The sequence below is a fragment of the Lactuca virosa genome, chromosome 5 (assembly GCF_052849685.1).
Source record: "Lactuca virosa cultivar CGN04683 chromosome 5, Lactuca_virosa_CGN04683_v6, whole genome shotgun sequence".
Lineage (NCBI taxonomy): Eukaryota > Viridiplantae > Streptophyta > Magnoliopsida > Asterales > Asteraceae > Lactuca > Lactuca virosa.
Window position 1 is genome coordinate 7,286,786 of NC_136430.1, and position 16,283 is coordinate 7,303,068.

General features: G+C 36.8%; 1 protein-coding gene across 3 annotated transcripts; it reads left to right on the plus strand.

Moving 5' to 3' along the window:
- Positions 1-1,889: 1,889 nt before the first annotated feature.
- On the plus strand, positions 1,890-11,725 carry LOC145114292 (nudix hydrolase 2-like). 3 transcript variants are annotated; one of them, XM_079050294.1, is made up of 9 exons: positions 1,890-2,268; positions 2,850-2,966; positions 3,057-3,122; positions 3,270-3,407; positions 9,109-9,180; positions 9,269-9,319; positions 9,424-9,458; positions 9,637-9,745; positions 11,043-11,725. In XM_079050294.1, the coding sequence occupies exons 1-9, from the start codon at positions 2,071-2,073 to the stop codon at positions 11,265-11,267; spliced, it is 1,011 nt and encodes a 336-aa protein (XP_078906420.1). In that variant the 5' UTR covers positions 1,890-2,070; the 3' UTR covers positions 11,268-11,725. The 3 variants fall into 3 exon arrangements, with proteins under 3 accessions (XP_078906420.1, XP_078906421.1, XP_078906422.1); XM_079050295.1 differs by having other exon boundaries at positions 2,139-2,268; positions 2,718-2,966; XM_079050296.1 differs by lacking the exon at positions 1,890-2,268 and adding an exon at positions 2,311-2,627 and having other exon boundaries at positions 2,718-2,966.
- Positions 11,726-16,283: the final 4,558 nt, after the last annotated feature.

Here is a 16,283-nt window from a genome sequence, read left to right on the forward strand (position 1 = left end):
GAAATCATCAATTTGACAGCAAACATGAAGGGTTTTGTGATTTCAGAAAAAAAAAAAACGAAGAAACGTTACCTGCAGTCGAGCTCCTCACCGGGGCTGTGTCGTCGTCGCCGGAGCTGTGTCGTCGTCGGCGCAGGAGGTGAAGTGGCCGGAAGTTGGAGGAGAAATCTTGTTGCTTGTTGTCGCGCTGAATATTGAAGGAAGGGAAGAACGATCGGTGATTTTTGTTAGGGCGCAGGAGAGGAAATTGCTTGTTCTATCGGTCAGCCTCTTTTTTTTTTGGACCGAGTCAGCCCCTTGGTCATTTACTGCTTACCGAGTCAGCCACAATGGAGGCCCATCAAACAGTCTGACTACTGACCGGGTCAGCAGTCAGCTCTGACCAGACTGGGTAAGTGCAAATCAAACGACCCCTAAAAGTACCCCCCTCTTTTTCCAATTCCACCCACTGATTTGACTTTTTGTCTTTTGTTGTTTTTTTGTTTTTTTTCCTATTTTGTTTTTTTGTTGTTTTTAATTATTTTTAAAATTATTATTATTATTATTATTATTATTATTATTATTGTTATAGATTTCGCATAAAATTTTAACATTTGTACCAAATTATAAATTCGAACGGCTATATGAAATCGTTTTTAAATATTTTTTATATTTTAATATTACTATTATTATTATTATAAATTTCGAATAACATTTTATAAATCGGGCATTATAAATTTGAATGACTATATAAAATCGGAACAAAAACAAAGTTTGTCCCTATTAATTACGGATATTAATTGGTACGGTATTACAATTGCGTGGTGCGTTATGCGGATTGAAATATTTTAGTTGAGCACTATACTATGTTTCCGATTTTATATAGCCGTTCGAATTTATAATAATAATAACAATATTAATATTAATATTAAAATATAAAAAAATATTAATAACCGATTTTATATAGCCGATCGAATTTATGATGTCGTCCGAATGTTAAAATTTTGTGCGAAATTTATAATAATAATAATAATATAAATTAAAAAAGAATTAAAAAAAAACAAAATAGGAAAAAAAAAACAACAAAAGAAAAAAAAAAGAAAAAAAATGATGTGAAATCAAATGTCAAAAAAAATTGATTTGATAATTGATTTGATTGATTTTAAAGGGGGTAAATTTGGATAGGGTACTTAGGCTAAAAGGAGTGGAAATCGCTAAGAGACTCGCCACCTGTAGCCACCCTCGCCAAACACCGCCCCTGCCATGCGCCAAGGGGAGCGCCAACCTAGCATCGCCAGTGGAGTAACGAGAAGAGAGAGAAGGCCTTGGACGATTTTGATTGGGTGGAGTGTGTTTGGCCGAAGCGCTTCCTTCTTGACTCAGTTTAATTGTTGAACCGCGATGTGAAGATCGAAAATGGAAAATGGGAGTCTCGCTGCAATCAATTTTGCTGGAGGAAGAAGAAACAAAAATCTGAATTGGACAGAATAAGACCTCCAAAAATCTCATACTTACACATCACACCCCTATCTTAATCTCTATCACAAGCCAAGTTTCTGAAATTACCAAAAGGACCCTGTACTTAAATATTTATTGTTTGTGGTTTTAAAAAATAAAATTTGCTTAATATTTGTGAACAAAAAATGTTTGTATATTAAAATAAAATGATTTAATTAAATTAGAAAAAAAAATCAAAAATAATATAAAATAGAGTGTCAGGAGTGTTAACACTCCCTACCAAATGCTAAGATTAGGTGCTAAATGGTTAAAAATAATGTGACACTAAAAAATCTGACGTGACGACGTGTTATGAGTGTTACCACTTCCTTTAGCTTTATACACATACACAGTGCAGTTTACACGCCGCTTCTTTTATTTTGTGGCACTAGTTTTGCTCAATGTCGGGTTCCTCGTCAGCTCTTACGTCCATGTCGAACAGCACACTCACCAGTCACGAGTCACGACGCACGACGCACGACTAGTCAGTGGTCACCTTTGTCTTGTACCCTTATCCACGAAAACTTGTCTCCTAGAGTCCTAGTCCTAACCACTAGAGCCCAGCCCAGGCCCACGTTGGAATTTTTTGCAATAATGGCTCCAAGTCTTCGAGTTTCTTCAATGGCTATCGGAACCTACGAGGCTAGTACCGGCTACACATACGACAGTGAATCCTTTCTTCATAGCTTCATTCGGTACATAAACATTAGTGTTAGTCGCTTAACCCTAATCCTCCATTTCTGCATTGCGATCTACAATGCATCTCTTGTCGTTGCTGTTATCGTCTTACAGGTAGGTATCCCCGACCCCGCTTTTATTCTACTGTTCGAAGTTCATGTTGCAGTTCTAATTCGGGATATGGCTACTCATATCCCTGAAATCATTGCCCGCATTAGTAACTAATTTTTAGATTACATTGAGTTTCTGTGTGTATGTGTGTGGTTGGGGCAGGAACAGTAAGAAATGATTTGGGTAAATTTAGAATAATTTGAACAAGCAGCCTCACTTAAATACAAAAGCAACATCAACATGTTTAGTAGTTAGTGTGAAGTCAGAAGTGTTTGACAATATCTTTGTTTGCTTGTGGGAAGAGTCATTAGTTGCTCAATCAATCGCATGCCTGCTGTTGTAGTTAAGTAAAAGGGTAATTTGTGAGTATTACCTTCCTTTAGAATCCTTGTTGTCTATTGGATGCCTGGATGGTTGAACTTTTGTCAGTAAGAGTGTAAGGATTTGTGCAGGCATGTTGAATTAAGTTGATAATACTGGGGTTGGAATTTGAAGTATCTTTCCAAGTAGGAGTGTAAGAATTCATGTAGGCCTGTTGGTTTGATACTTTGATGGACCAATTGACAATCGAAAATGATGTCCAGCAACTACCTGCAAGCAATGATGAGTTTGGAGGTGTGATGGTAGAGATGAAGGAGCATATGGTCTCAGATGTCTTTCGTACACTGCTTAAAAATTCAATGGCGCATTGGAGATCACAGGTACACCTTGTTGGGTTGGGGTTTTATTAGCTTTCCATTTTTGTAATTCTGAGATGGGTTTGGGTTTGGGTTTGGGTTTGGGTTTGACAGGGCAAGAAGGGTGTTTGGATTAAACTGCCAATTGAGCTATCAAATCTTGTGGACACTGCAGTTAAGGTAGGTATCTACTATCTAGTGACTGTTGGATAAATTTATGAGTAGAAACTGATATCATTCTATGTTAAGGTCATGCATGGTGATTACTGATTAGATAATTAATAATTTTTTTCCCTTCCTGAAATACTTTGTTATTGGAACTTGCAGGAGGGTTTCGTGTACCACCATGCTGAACCCAAGTACCTGATGCTCCTTTACTGGATTCCTAAAACTATAAATCCCATCCCTGCAAATGCTTCACATATAGCACGTGTTGGAGCTATTGTCTTAAATGATAGGCGAGAGGTATATTGTATTATTACACCAACTTTCTATATTTCTTCTTTTTGTTTGTTTTGCTATTATGGTGCTTTATTTAATCAAATCGCCTCATCTTTTTATTACTCGGATAAACCCTTAAATGAGAGTTTTGCACTCTTTTCGTCCCTGGACCATCTAACTTACGGATATATCCATAATTTCTTCTATACCACACAGATGATTCATGTAGTTGAGTTTTAAAATCAAATCTAAAAGTAGAACTCTCTCCCTTTTTCTCTCTTCCACCCTCCTTCCTCCCTTACTTTCCTTCACTCTCTCTCTCTCTCAGTCAACATCTTTCTCAATAACAAAAAAATCTAATTTTTTTTTATAGGGAGGCAGTGGAAAACTAAAATTACTTTACACACACACACATATATATATATACACACACACACACACATACACACACCCACACAAAAGTATATGATGACGGAGCATCTAGTCTTGACCCGGTCCAATTGGCGTGAACTTTTAATTACGTGCATGCTTTTTTTTATTTGGTGGTCATAATTAATTTGTTTTGACTTTTAGTCTTTTCCTTCCTAGTTTATTAGACTTTCCTAATTTTTGGTTGGCTTTGCTTTTTGTACCGAAGCCAGAAATGGGGGACTTTTGCATTTTTTTTTTCTTTGGAATATTTATGTGAAAACCTTGTGTTGAAGGTTTAGCCACCTGTTCACCTTAATTGAGTTTTGCCATTTGATTGTGAAATTAGGAGTTAGGACGCATCAGTATACACCCCCACTTACAAACATATCCACACACACATTAGTATACACCCCCACGGGGCCCCATGATAGGAGCCTTATAAGATATGTATTCCCACAATATGTATCCTTTCATTTATCATGGAATTTATACAAGTACAAGATGAGTAAACTACAGCTATACATGACAACAAGCACTCTCTAATATGGAAATTTAAAATACATACATATCTTCTAATATTATCGGCTAATACCCCCCCATCAAGCTAAGTGTTTGCCATAGCTCTATTCTAATTAACAACTGGAGCGGGAAACCGTGGGCTGCTTTTTAGCACTCCAAGAGACGAGGTTTCCACCAAGAAAAATAGAATAGCCATAAGTGGAGCGACGCGTTTCAATACACCGAGCCCAGTCAGCATCAATGTAACCAAGAGTCCAACCAAGAGTCCAGGAGGAGTGAGGTCGGTGAAAGTGCAATCCGTAGGAAACTGTCCCTTCAACATAACGCAGTATCCGTTTGACAGCCTGGAAGTGATCAACAGTTGGATTGTTGGAGCTTAAAGGAATTGACTTACTTGATTTACTGCATAGGAGAGATCGGGTATTGTGATGGTTAAATATTGGAGAGCACCCACCAATTGTAACGACGTAAATTTTCAAAACAATTTTTCATTTTTAAATCATATTTTCAGTCATCAAAAACAATGTCAACAAACTGTATCCAATGTCATCATAACAAACAAATCCCAGAATCTCAAAACATAATCTCTATGAGTGTGTACGGATCATGCCGGCGCCTTCCCGCGATCCTCGCTAGTACCTGAAATACATAACACAACAACTGTAAGCATAAATGCTTAGTGAGTTCCCCAAAATACCACATACAACACATACGCCTTTCCAGGCCATAACCCTGTAGGATCTTCCGATCCATGTGTCTCAGGGGACTTCCGTCCCAAATCCCGATAGACCTTCCGGTCCTACCCGTATCGACCTTCCGGTTCGTAACCTCCTGACCTTCCGGTCCATATCATCCTGACCTTCTGGTCCTTACCATACATAACATACATAGCACATACATATCACATAACCGCATATAGCATATACATCTCATAGCATACAAGACCTTCCGGTCACACATAGGTACCCTTCCAGGTACAGTATTGTGAGAAGACTCACCTCAATGAAGTCGGATAAACTCTCGTGCTCAACGTCCCGACCTAGCCTCCTATTATTCAAATAACATTCCCGATCAATATTCTCTCATAGCCTCATCTCTACAGATTGGGTAGAAGGCCATTCTACCCTTCCCTGAACTCTCTTGAATCAGTCTTGACCAGAACCCTAAGGTCAACGAAAGTCAATGGTCAAACCTTGACCGACTCGTCGAGTGCACATGGGCGACTCGGCGAGTCCATGCGGGTTCTCTGAATCCTTCTAGCCTCTCTTGGCTCGTCGAGTCATCGTCCCACTCGACGGGTTACACCTGTCACGAATCGCGGGGCAACCCTGACTCGACTCGTCGAGTCCCATTATGGACTCGGCGAGTTGCCTCCATGGCAACACTGAAATGACCTTCTAAGGTCAGATCTACTTCTCTAACCTATAGATCTGGCCTTCCCAACCACTATAATCACGTAAAGGTCCGACCTTTACACTCATGCAATATCCATAAAGCTTCTTTGGGTGAAATAACCTCTAGAATGACAACCTAGGGTCATATCTCTAATGAAATAGCAAAAAGCAAGATAGATAAGACTCTCTGGACCTCTTAAGGTCCAGATCTAAGAAGAACTCCACCTTGGGACCTCACATACTTCGAATCCAAGCCAAAGAAGGCATAAGAAAACCCTAGATTCAAGTAGATCACCAAATACACGAGATTGAGCACATATTAGTACCTCTAGCAGCCTCTTCTGATCAAATGGGTGATAGATCTGAGCTCCTCAATCTTCCTTGTTTGTCCTCCTTCATTCTTTCTTGCAAAATTACACTTAGAATGATGAATTAGCCCTCCTCTTGCACTACAAGCTTTCTCTCTGCTCTCTAGGGTTTCTCAGGGGTGCATTGGCCGCAAATGGAGGCTATAAAGGCCTTTAAATAGGGCATAGACCCCGAGAATTAGGGTTTCAATTTACAGCGCGGACTCGCCGAGTCCACGCATCGACTCGTCGAGTCCTTCATTAAATCAGACAAGAAATGCGCGATCCTACTCGGCGAGTCTGAGCGCCTACTCGCCGAGTCCCTCCTAAAACTCAAGATAAATAATTAAAATAAGATACCTGGGAATCCGGATGTTACACCAATGATCGATACAAAGTGGGGCCTGAGAATGGTTCACCTACGGTACACAAGTAGGGGTGGCAAATCGGGCCATCGTGTCGTGTTTTTGTCTGACACGACATGACACGACAAACTTTTATGTGACACGAACACGAAAAGACACGATGTCGTGTTTGTTTTAATGAACACGAAAACGAACCAATTAAAAACGACAAACACGACACGACAAAGATAACATAATATAAAAATTAGTTTATTTAATTAATATTTAATCATACATAACACGACAAACACGACAAACAAATGCTTAATCGTGTCAAAATTTGAACACGAGCACAACACGACATCGTGTTTTTTTATACTTGACACGAACACGAATTCGAATTTCAGTTTCGTCCCAATTTCGTTTCGTGTCGTGTATTTTTGTCGTGCCGTGTCAACAATTGCCACCCCTATACACAAGTATTCAATCGTGCCTAATAGAGTGGTGGTTGGTTTGGATTCCATCCAATCAACACGAGTGAGAATGTTATTGGCATATTTAGCTTCGGTGAGAAAGAAGCCATTGTCGGTATATGTGACTTCAAGACCAAGAAAGTAATTTAACTTTCCAAGGTCTTTGGTGGCAAATTCATTGTTTAAGCGAACGATAAAGGTGCTGATGAGTTTGGAATCATTGCCAGTGAGAATAATGTCATCAACATAGACTAGTAGATAGAGAATAATAGAGCCACGTTTAAAAACAAAAAGTGAGGTATCGACATAGCTACAAGTGAAACCAAGAGTGATGAGAAAAGCACGTAAGCGTTGAAAACAAGCATGTGGTGCTTGTTTTAGTCCATAAATGACTTTCTTTAGCTTGCAAACATGCAAATGATATTTCTCATCAATGAACCCGGGTGGTTGCTCCATAAAAACCATATTAGTGAGTGCCATTTAGAAATGCATTTTTGACATCTAGTTGATGCAATGGCCATCGTTGCATAACACCAAGTGATAAAACAATACGAACCGTTGAAGCTTTGACAAGCGGACTGAATGTAATGTGTGCCGAGTAATCCCTTAAATATGGAAAAACTCGACAACCGAACACCCGAAACATATCAAAATTGGGTAGAGTAGTAAAGAGCACCTCAAAGGGACTTTTGTCTTCTAAGAAGTCTGGATGGCAAACGATTAATAATGTAGACACGGATGCGAATGCATCAACCTAATAGGACGCAGGAGCGTGAGCATTAAAAAGCGTAGGAAGGCCGGTTTCCTTAATGTGATGGTGCTTTCGTTCGGCTCTCCCATTTTGTTGAGGAGTATATGGACAAGATATGCGATAGTGAGTTCCATTTGCAAGGAAGATTTGGTTGACCCGTTGATTAATGAATCAACGCCACCATAACCGGTCACAAATGGCTTTGAATTTTCGACAAAAATCGGTGACAGAAGAGGATCCTTTTTGTAGCTGGCGAAGGGAGTCACGTAGAGTTTGTAAGTGTTCTCGAGAATCATGGTTGTAGGCACTCTCAAATGCACGCCAAATTGCATGGGCAGTGTTAAGACCGAGGGTTTCAGCCATAGCTTCTTCCGTTAATGAAGATTGAATAATAAGGAGGGCCTTTTGATCAGCATAGCGTCATCCGGATTGGGTATCAATTTGCCTTCAACTTCTGTGGTTGTGGGTGGAGCAAGAGAAGAGCCATCAACATGTCCTAGTAGGTTTTGATAGGAGAGGAGAGGAGGGGACGAATTTGAAGAAAAATTGAGTATGATAATTTGATGGTTAGAAGATGAAGAATGATGGCAAGGGGAAGCTCAGAGGAGGAAAAAGGAAAAAGCCATGTGATCGAGATACGTGAAGAAGAAAAACGAAGAGGAGAGGGGGTGCTGCTCTGTGGCTGATACCATATAAGATATGTATTCCCACATTACGTATCCTTCCATTTATCATGGCATTTATACAAGTACAAGATGAGTAAACTACAGCTATACATGACAACTAGCACTATCTAATATGGAAATTTGAAATACATACATATCTTCCAATATCATCGGCTAATAAGCCTAGTGGTTGAGGCAGGGTTCAAAGTTCAAACTATGGCATGCCTAAAATATTTCTAGTGTTCCGTGATTTGACCTCCCACATGGGCCCTGGGGTAGGTTGATAAGCAATTTTTTTACATACTCACACCAACAAGTAGCGCCCACAAAAAACAAATGCCCAAATCTACATAGATTCTCTCACCTACATACTCAAAGACATACATACACACACACACATTGATATACATAAGCATCCTCCCTACACACAGCAACATACATCCCTTATTGTATATCATAAACTTTGTGTTGATATTGATGACAGGATTTATCATTTATGAGAAGGTTACAAATTAGCACTATATACATATACGCGTGTCTAGGTATGTTTATTTTTTGTACATACGTGCATGTGTGTGGATGCCGATGGTATAATTATGTATGTATGTGTGTGAAATGAAAGAGCCACAACACTAATTGGGCGGGAATCGAGTTCCTGATTGGCCTGAAAGGGACACACTTATGACTTAACCCTCTCTAATCCTACTTATTCCCACCTTTCTATAATCTATATACTGTTTAGTAGCCAAAAAATCCTAGAAAATGTATATTTGGATTTTTTTAGATTAGCTGACTAGATGTTTTTTTTTTTTGGTTTATAGATGCTTGTTGTCCAGGAGAAGATGGGGCAACTACGAGGCGTTTGGAAGGTCTCCACTGGAATTATTCATGAGGTGTATGTTTCTACAGAAGTTCATTAGTTTTTTTCAAATTAGGTTACAGTGCTTTTCTCTAATAATCTGACGAGAGTCCATTCTACAGGGTGAGGATATTTCTGTAGGGGTGGTTAGAGAGGTCAAAGAAGAAACAGGAGTAAGTTTTGAGCTTCTGATGTGTATTTTGATACTATCCCCAATCTTTGTGTTAAAAATTAAAATGGAATTCTTACATAAGGTTGATGGTTGTAACTGTTTCAGATCGATACAGAGTTTGTCGAAGTACTAGCATTCAGGTATACACAATCAATTTTTTTTTTTAATCCATATATTCTGATCTGAACGCCATTATTGTTGAAGAAAAAGCAAAAGATTAAAAAATGGCACTATCTATAAGTTCGGTAGCAACACTTGCATTGTTGAGTCAACATTTGGATAGTGTAGCTTGTGATATTTAATTGATGCAATTGGCAGTCAAGAGCACAATGTATTCTTTGGGAAATCAGAACTATTTTTCATGTGCATGATGCGTCCATTATCGTATGACATCCTGGTTCAAGAAACAGAAATTGAGGCAGCCAAGGTACTACTTGTACACACTACATCTAACTCCCTCTTCAAACCACTAAAGGCTATTCAGTGTCTTATAAAGGAAAGGGAAAAATGACCAGTTTGGTGGACACCTGCCAACACTTCTTTTTTTTTTTTTTTAAATAAATACTTGATATTCTGAACATGATTACCTAACTATTCTTAGACAAAATTTTTAGAGGGTTTATGTCATGGTTTGGCAACCCACTATTTTGTATGTTCTCATTTAGTTATTTTAATGTCTGTGAGGGTAACCAAGTAACAAGTTTGTTGAAAATGCATCTGTTATAGCAGGTATTATAGGTTTTAGATGCTTAGTTGCCTGCTGTCATATATAATATATTGTCCTAATTAGTTTTTATTTTATTCAAAGAAGCCACTATTCATCTCCTTCAAACTGAATTATAAACAGTTGAAGAGGATATACCCAACAAAACTGAGAATTATTGTCAAGAAGATAACATAATCTTTGAATCCAGTATGGCTAGAAATAGGAGATGTCCATATACAAGGAATAATATACAGAAAAGTAACAATGATAAACATAAACATGCACATGTACACATTGTTAGACCCATTTTCTATATAGCTCTTTGTTTCCCTTCTACCCTTGTATAAATATTTCATTATTCACAGATACCTATCGCTTTACAACCACATCACCCCCATGTATTGTAACCTATCAAAACTGCTATTACAACTCATGATGCTATTTTATGAGCAACATGGGCAGACATACAAACTATAAACCCTTTTCAAATAAACCAACTTATGTTGTTCCGTTTGACCTTTTTCCTTTTTAATCACCTTGCCACCGTTTTTTTTATTAATATAAAAACTTCATGAAACTACTTATCCTGCTGGAGCTGGTTACCTTTATCTGTATATCTTTTCCTTGTCAGCTGTAGGCCTTATATTCATTCATCTGAGTTTATAAAATTAAGTTTGAGTATAGAGGTTGCAATTTTGACCTAATTACCTATAAATGGGTCAAAACTTGCCCTTCTTCAAATATTTGATGTTACAACCTCCTAAATTGCTCTATTGAAATTTTTTGTAGATTATTATTAGAATGTTAGTTTTATAATCATAATAATGCGCTAATCACTTATAATTTTTCTTATAAAAAAAAATGGACAAAAAAGTGTTACCATGTCGACCTGACACAACTCTCGTTTAGACCTGTATTAAAAAATGAAGTGCCATTTTGGCACCTGTATTTAGGTCACTCTTGAAAATAATTTGGTATTATCTGGCATTGATATTGGAAAATGTTTTGTGCACTGCAGTGGATGCCATTAGAGGAATATGCAGCTCAGTCTTGTGCTCAAGAACAAGAATTAAGAAAATACATTACCCAGTTATGCATAGCAAAGGTAGAGAGGGACTACTCTGGATTTTCACCAATCCGGGTAACATCAGGATCATATTCCAATGGTAATGCAACTTACATTTACTTCAACAAGTCTGATTTAAACAAAAAAGGAGATAAAAAGAGAAAAACACAAATCTAGCCACTTTACTTTCCTTAATGCTTAACGTTATTCCCCACCAATTTTGCAATGCCCACTGCCAAATCAGTCTCCTATATTAACATCTTCTCAACCTAAGTACCTAACTCTTGATTTTTGCAATATGGATCGCCCTTTTGCTGTGAAAATGGTTTTTGAAGCGCTCTACCTTAAAAAAAATGTTTATTTTGATAGAATATGAACAATTTCGCAGTATTAGTTTTTTTTTTTTGTTGGTGGGAGACTTACAAATAGTAAAGAAAGTGGTTAAGTTACATAAGGCTGTTACAAATGATGGGAGTCATTAAAGAAAGTGTGTATCATTAATGAATAAGGAAAAGTTTGTCTATTGTAACCTTTGGTTACTCAATACAACTACTTATCACGTTTGTTTGTTTGTTTGTACAATATGTATTTTTGATTTTTTGTGTATTTTAAAGCTGATACAAATTTGATGGTAATCCTGCCCTATTAAACTATATATGTTTATGGCTGAGGTGATGGTCAGTTTGTATTTTAAGTCTATTATGCATTTATTTATATAAATAAATAAATAAATGAATAAATAATGTCTACCACTCGGCACCGGCAAATACAGTTTTAAGCAAAATGACGAGAGTTTCCCTACGTGGCTGCAAACCACACTTTCCAGGTGTTATGTATCTCGCTACGTCTAAGGGTATTTCGGTCATTTTCTATGTTATTTATGACTGCCTGAGCTGATATCCATATCGGTGCACAGTTAGCCTAAAAAAGTAATATCTTTCTGTTCTTCTATTAAAGAATCTCATCATTTTCAGTCACAAGACAAATGTTGTTGTGCTCATATTTCTCTTTCTTTACTGCACTTTCTTTCATGGGGTCCGGGGTATCAGCATCCTATCAACCAACACCAACTCCACCCTCTCCCCGACCATTATATGGAACCCCACCACCACCTATTGGCCCTTCATGCGAACCACCACCACCACCATCTATTATTCCATCATGTGAACCACCACCACCATCGCCTAGCGGTCCTCTCTACGGAGTGCCGCCGCCACCTTCACCTCCACGCAACTGTCAGCCATCTATGCAAAGCTGTGTCTATTCTCCTCCCAATACGGATATCTATCAACCTATAGATTCTGCATCTGATATGCCCCTCTATTGCTTACATATATTAGCTTTAATGTCCCTTATTTTCCTTCCATGGCTCATCTGTTAGTTAGCTGTTTCTGTATTTTATGATTTTCTTTATGTTTTTTTTTTTTTTTTTACTTCTGAATCATAAAAGACATGTTTGCATATGCTTAAGTTCCTCCTTTTTTCTTTTTGATGTTAAGAGACTTTAAAGATAGCAAATGTTATGATGACATACATCATACATGCATTAGTTAGTTGTATCCTGCAAGTGATTAATCATGAGGGAGTCTGGTCTATTTAGAAAGCTATAATTAATATTTGCGGTGGCATGCGACAGGATAACTCAATGCTCACGCCATTTTCTGAATAAAGTCACCGTATATCGTACTCCTCTAAACCACTTTCCCTTTTTGCATAACGTGTTCTGTGTTCTTTCTATTTTTAGATATACTACTCCAACCCAACTTCTATTTTATTTATGTACGTATCATGTATGTAAGATAATTTATTTGTCAACACTCGTACCTACGTGGCAGCTTAGTTTTTGTTCTTAAACACCCAAGGATACGTTGTATCTTGGGTTCACCAAAAATGGTTTGGTTCATGTTAGGCTGTGTAGACTTAAAAACATTATATATTTTATTTTATTTTATTTTTTATATATTTTTGGCCAAATACCACAAAAGTGATTAAGTTTATACAAGAATTCGATTTTGACATTTGGACACTTCGTTTACCAATTTGTTACGATTTCGATCATTTGACAACAGATTAATCAGGTTGCTTGCTGACGTGACATGATAATGTGTCAGTCTTAATGGCGTGACATACTGACATTGCATGATGATGCGACACTTTTGGGAACATTACATCCTGGGTGTCAAAATTGGAAAAAAAAGACTAAAATATAGCGACTTCTGGGATAGTTTTTGTTCAAATTCTCCATTGTTGTCGTTTTTCCACTCCAAACAAGTCCATGGATTCTAATCGATTTGTGATAGAATACGAATTTTTACAAAAATCACTAGGTTTTGGAAAACTATTATAAAAGTCGATATATTTTATTTTATTTATTTATTTTTTTTCCAATTTTGACAGAATGTAATGTCACCAAAAGTGTCAGGTCAGCATGATACATCATCAAAACTGACACGTCAACATGCCATGAACATGGTTGATCAGTTAAGTGGTCGAAATCGTAACAAGTTGGTAAACGGAACGGAGTGTTCAATTTGAGACAAAAAATAATGTAATGTCAAAATTAAGTTTTTATGTAAACTTAGTGAGTTTTGTGAAATTTGTCATATTTTTTGTATAAAAATATGATCTAAAAGTTGTATTATTTTGGCTATAACTTAAATTAACAAACAAAACAATTAATAAAGTTATATGCATCAATGATATGACACAATTCAAATTGATCCATTCGTAGTTAGATAAGTCAAAATCATAACCTTTATTAAATAGTAAAAAGCAAAAGACTTATATTGTATCATGTTTTTTTTATGTTGATACTAACGTGATTGAAATTTATTTTGTGAAAGCAATTATCATTTGTCACATGTACGCCCCAAACATAATATGGAAAATAAAAATGTGTTGGCGGATGTTACATGTGAGTGTGTTGGTACAAAATTAAAAGTTCTTTCTATTGTTTTCTTATTGGTTAAACGCACACTTGCAAGAGGACAAGGTACATGTGGTATCTTTTTTCATTAAAATTTATGCATAACTATCATTAAAGTAAAAATGCAATATATATATATATATATATATATATATATATATATATATATATATATATATATATATATATATATATATATATATATATATATATATATATATAAAACAAGTAGTAAAAACTTGTTGGTTGTTAAATATGTTGATCACAATTTATTTTAGTGTAGACAATCATACCGCATGAATGGTATGTAAGATAAACATGAATGTCCTAAACGATCTCTATGTTTAAGTAAAACAAAAAGAAACATACACAACTTATCGATTAAGACTCTCATCCTATTAAGCTTTGTATGTTACATACAAACGTCATCTATGTCTAAAAGCAAATATGAAAGTTTAAGATGTTCAATAAAGACGGTCAATCGGAAGGTCTGGATGTTGATGACACCTTCTCTCCCGTTGTGAAACTAATGACAGCCATGTCTGTAATTTGTGTTGTTAATCATAAGTAGAAGATGTATCAATTTAATGTAAATAATGTTTTTTTATATGGTTCTTTTGAGGAAGATGTATATACGAGTTTACCTGAAGGTAATTTTTCAAAAAATGAGAAATATGTTAAGTAGTTAAATCATGTATGCGCTAAAAAGAGCCCCTAGGAAATGAATAGAAAAAGTACACTGCCTCTTTGATGGAATTTGAGTTTATTCATAGTAAAATCGATTATTCGTTGTTCTATAAAATAAGAAATAATGTGTCTGTATTTTGTGTTAGTTTTGTAGATGATATAAATTTAAATGTTAGTTGTGAACATGAAATTTTTGTTGTGAAAGTTTCCTTAAAATCCAAAATTTTTAATTAAGAACTTTAGGGTTGTTGAGATATTTTCTTGGTATTGAGATTATTTGTTTGTCTCAAAGAAAGTATTGTCTTGAGTTATTGTATGGTGTAACGTCCTATTTTCACAATCAAAATTTTTCGCTTTATTAGAGTAAAACTTCCCAATTATAAATCCATTATTAAGAAAAATGTTTATTCCAAAATACATTTATTGAAAATTAGAGTAATATAAGAAACACAAAATCCTCAATGTTGCTGATGAGTGTATATAGTCCCGCCTTCGCCTTCCCACGATCACTGATAAAACCTGAAAAAAAAACATAAACAATTGGGTAAGCACGAAACTTAGTGAGTTTCCCCCAAAATACCCCATACGATAAACAAACAAGCATACATAACGGCCCACAATCATCGGATTGGAATGCCCAGGCCCAATTAGTCATTGGACTGGAATACCAACATGCAACGGGTCCAATCAGTCATCGGACTGGAATACCCAGGGTTTGTTGGCCGATTGCCTCAACCCAATCGCTCTTCCCGAGCCTCCGTGCCTACGGCGTACAGTCGGCCCGCATCGGGTATCTTGGCCTACAACACAAAGCAGGACCGCCTCAACCCACTACCACAATATGTTGACATATAAACAATCAAGGATCAACCCACTACCAACTAGCCTCTATGAAATATGTAACCATAAGTAACCAGAGGTGAGATAGCCACTCGAACAGATGATCCTACTCTAGATCCACAACCAAACAATGAACATGCAAGAAAGCCTAGATCAAGAGTTCTCATGTTATCCTACATGACTGCATACAACCCTAGGGCACTCCACTAGATGATAACCAGTCTACTAACACTCTAACCAACATACCACTACTATAGCATCCATCATATAAGGATATATATATATATATATATATATATATATATATATATATATATATATATATATATGTGTGTGTGTGTGTGTGTGTGTGTGTGTTTGTGTGTGTGTGTGTGCACAGATCTAACAGATCACTACAACACAACAACATACCATACATAAGGATACATAGCCACAATCCAAGGAATGCATAACCATATATACTCAGAGGTGAGATAGACACTCGAACAGGTGATCCTACTTTAGAGCCACAACCAAACAAGGAACTGGCAAGAAAGCCTAGATCAAGAATCCTCAGTCTATCCTGCGTGACTACATACAGTCCCTATGACATCCTTCTACTAAAGATAACCAAAACTAGTGGGCCGAAATTAGTGTCTTTGACCCCCGGTACAGTGAGACAAAACTCACCTGAATCGAAGAACTCTGAAACACTACGATACGATCCCTTTTCTGCACTGCTTGCACCCACGAATCCACTA

Bases quoted from the DNA above. Each gene is read 5' to 3' on its own strand.
- LOC145114292 (XM_079050294.1), top strand. From the start codon at position 2,071: ATGGCTCCAAGTCTTCGAGTTTCTTCAATGGCTATCGGAACCTACGAG. The intron at 3,408-9,108 runs GTATATTGTATT...TTTGGTTTATAG, and splicing joins TCTTAAATGATAGGCGAGAG to ATGCTTGTTGTCCAGGAGAA. The intron at 9,746-11,042 runs GTACTACTTGTA...TGTGCACTGCAG, and splicing joins CAGAAATTGAGGCAGCCAAG to TGGATGCCATTAGAGGAATA.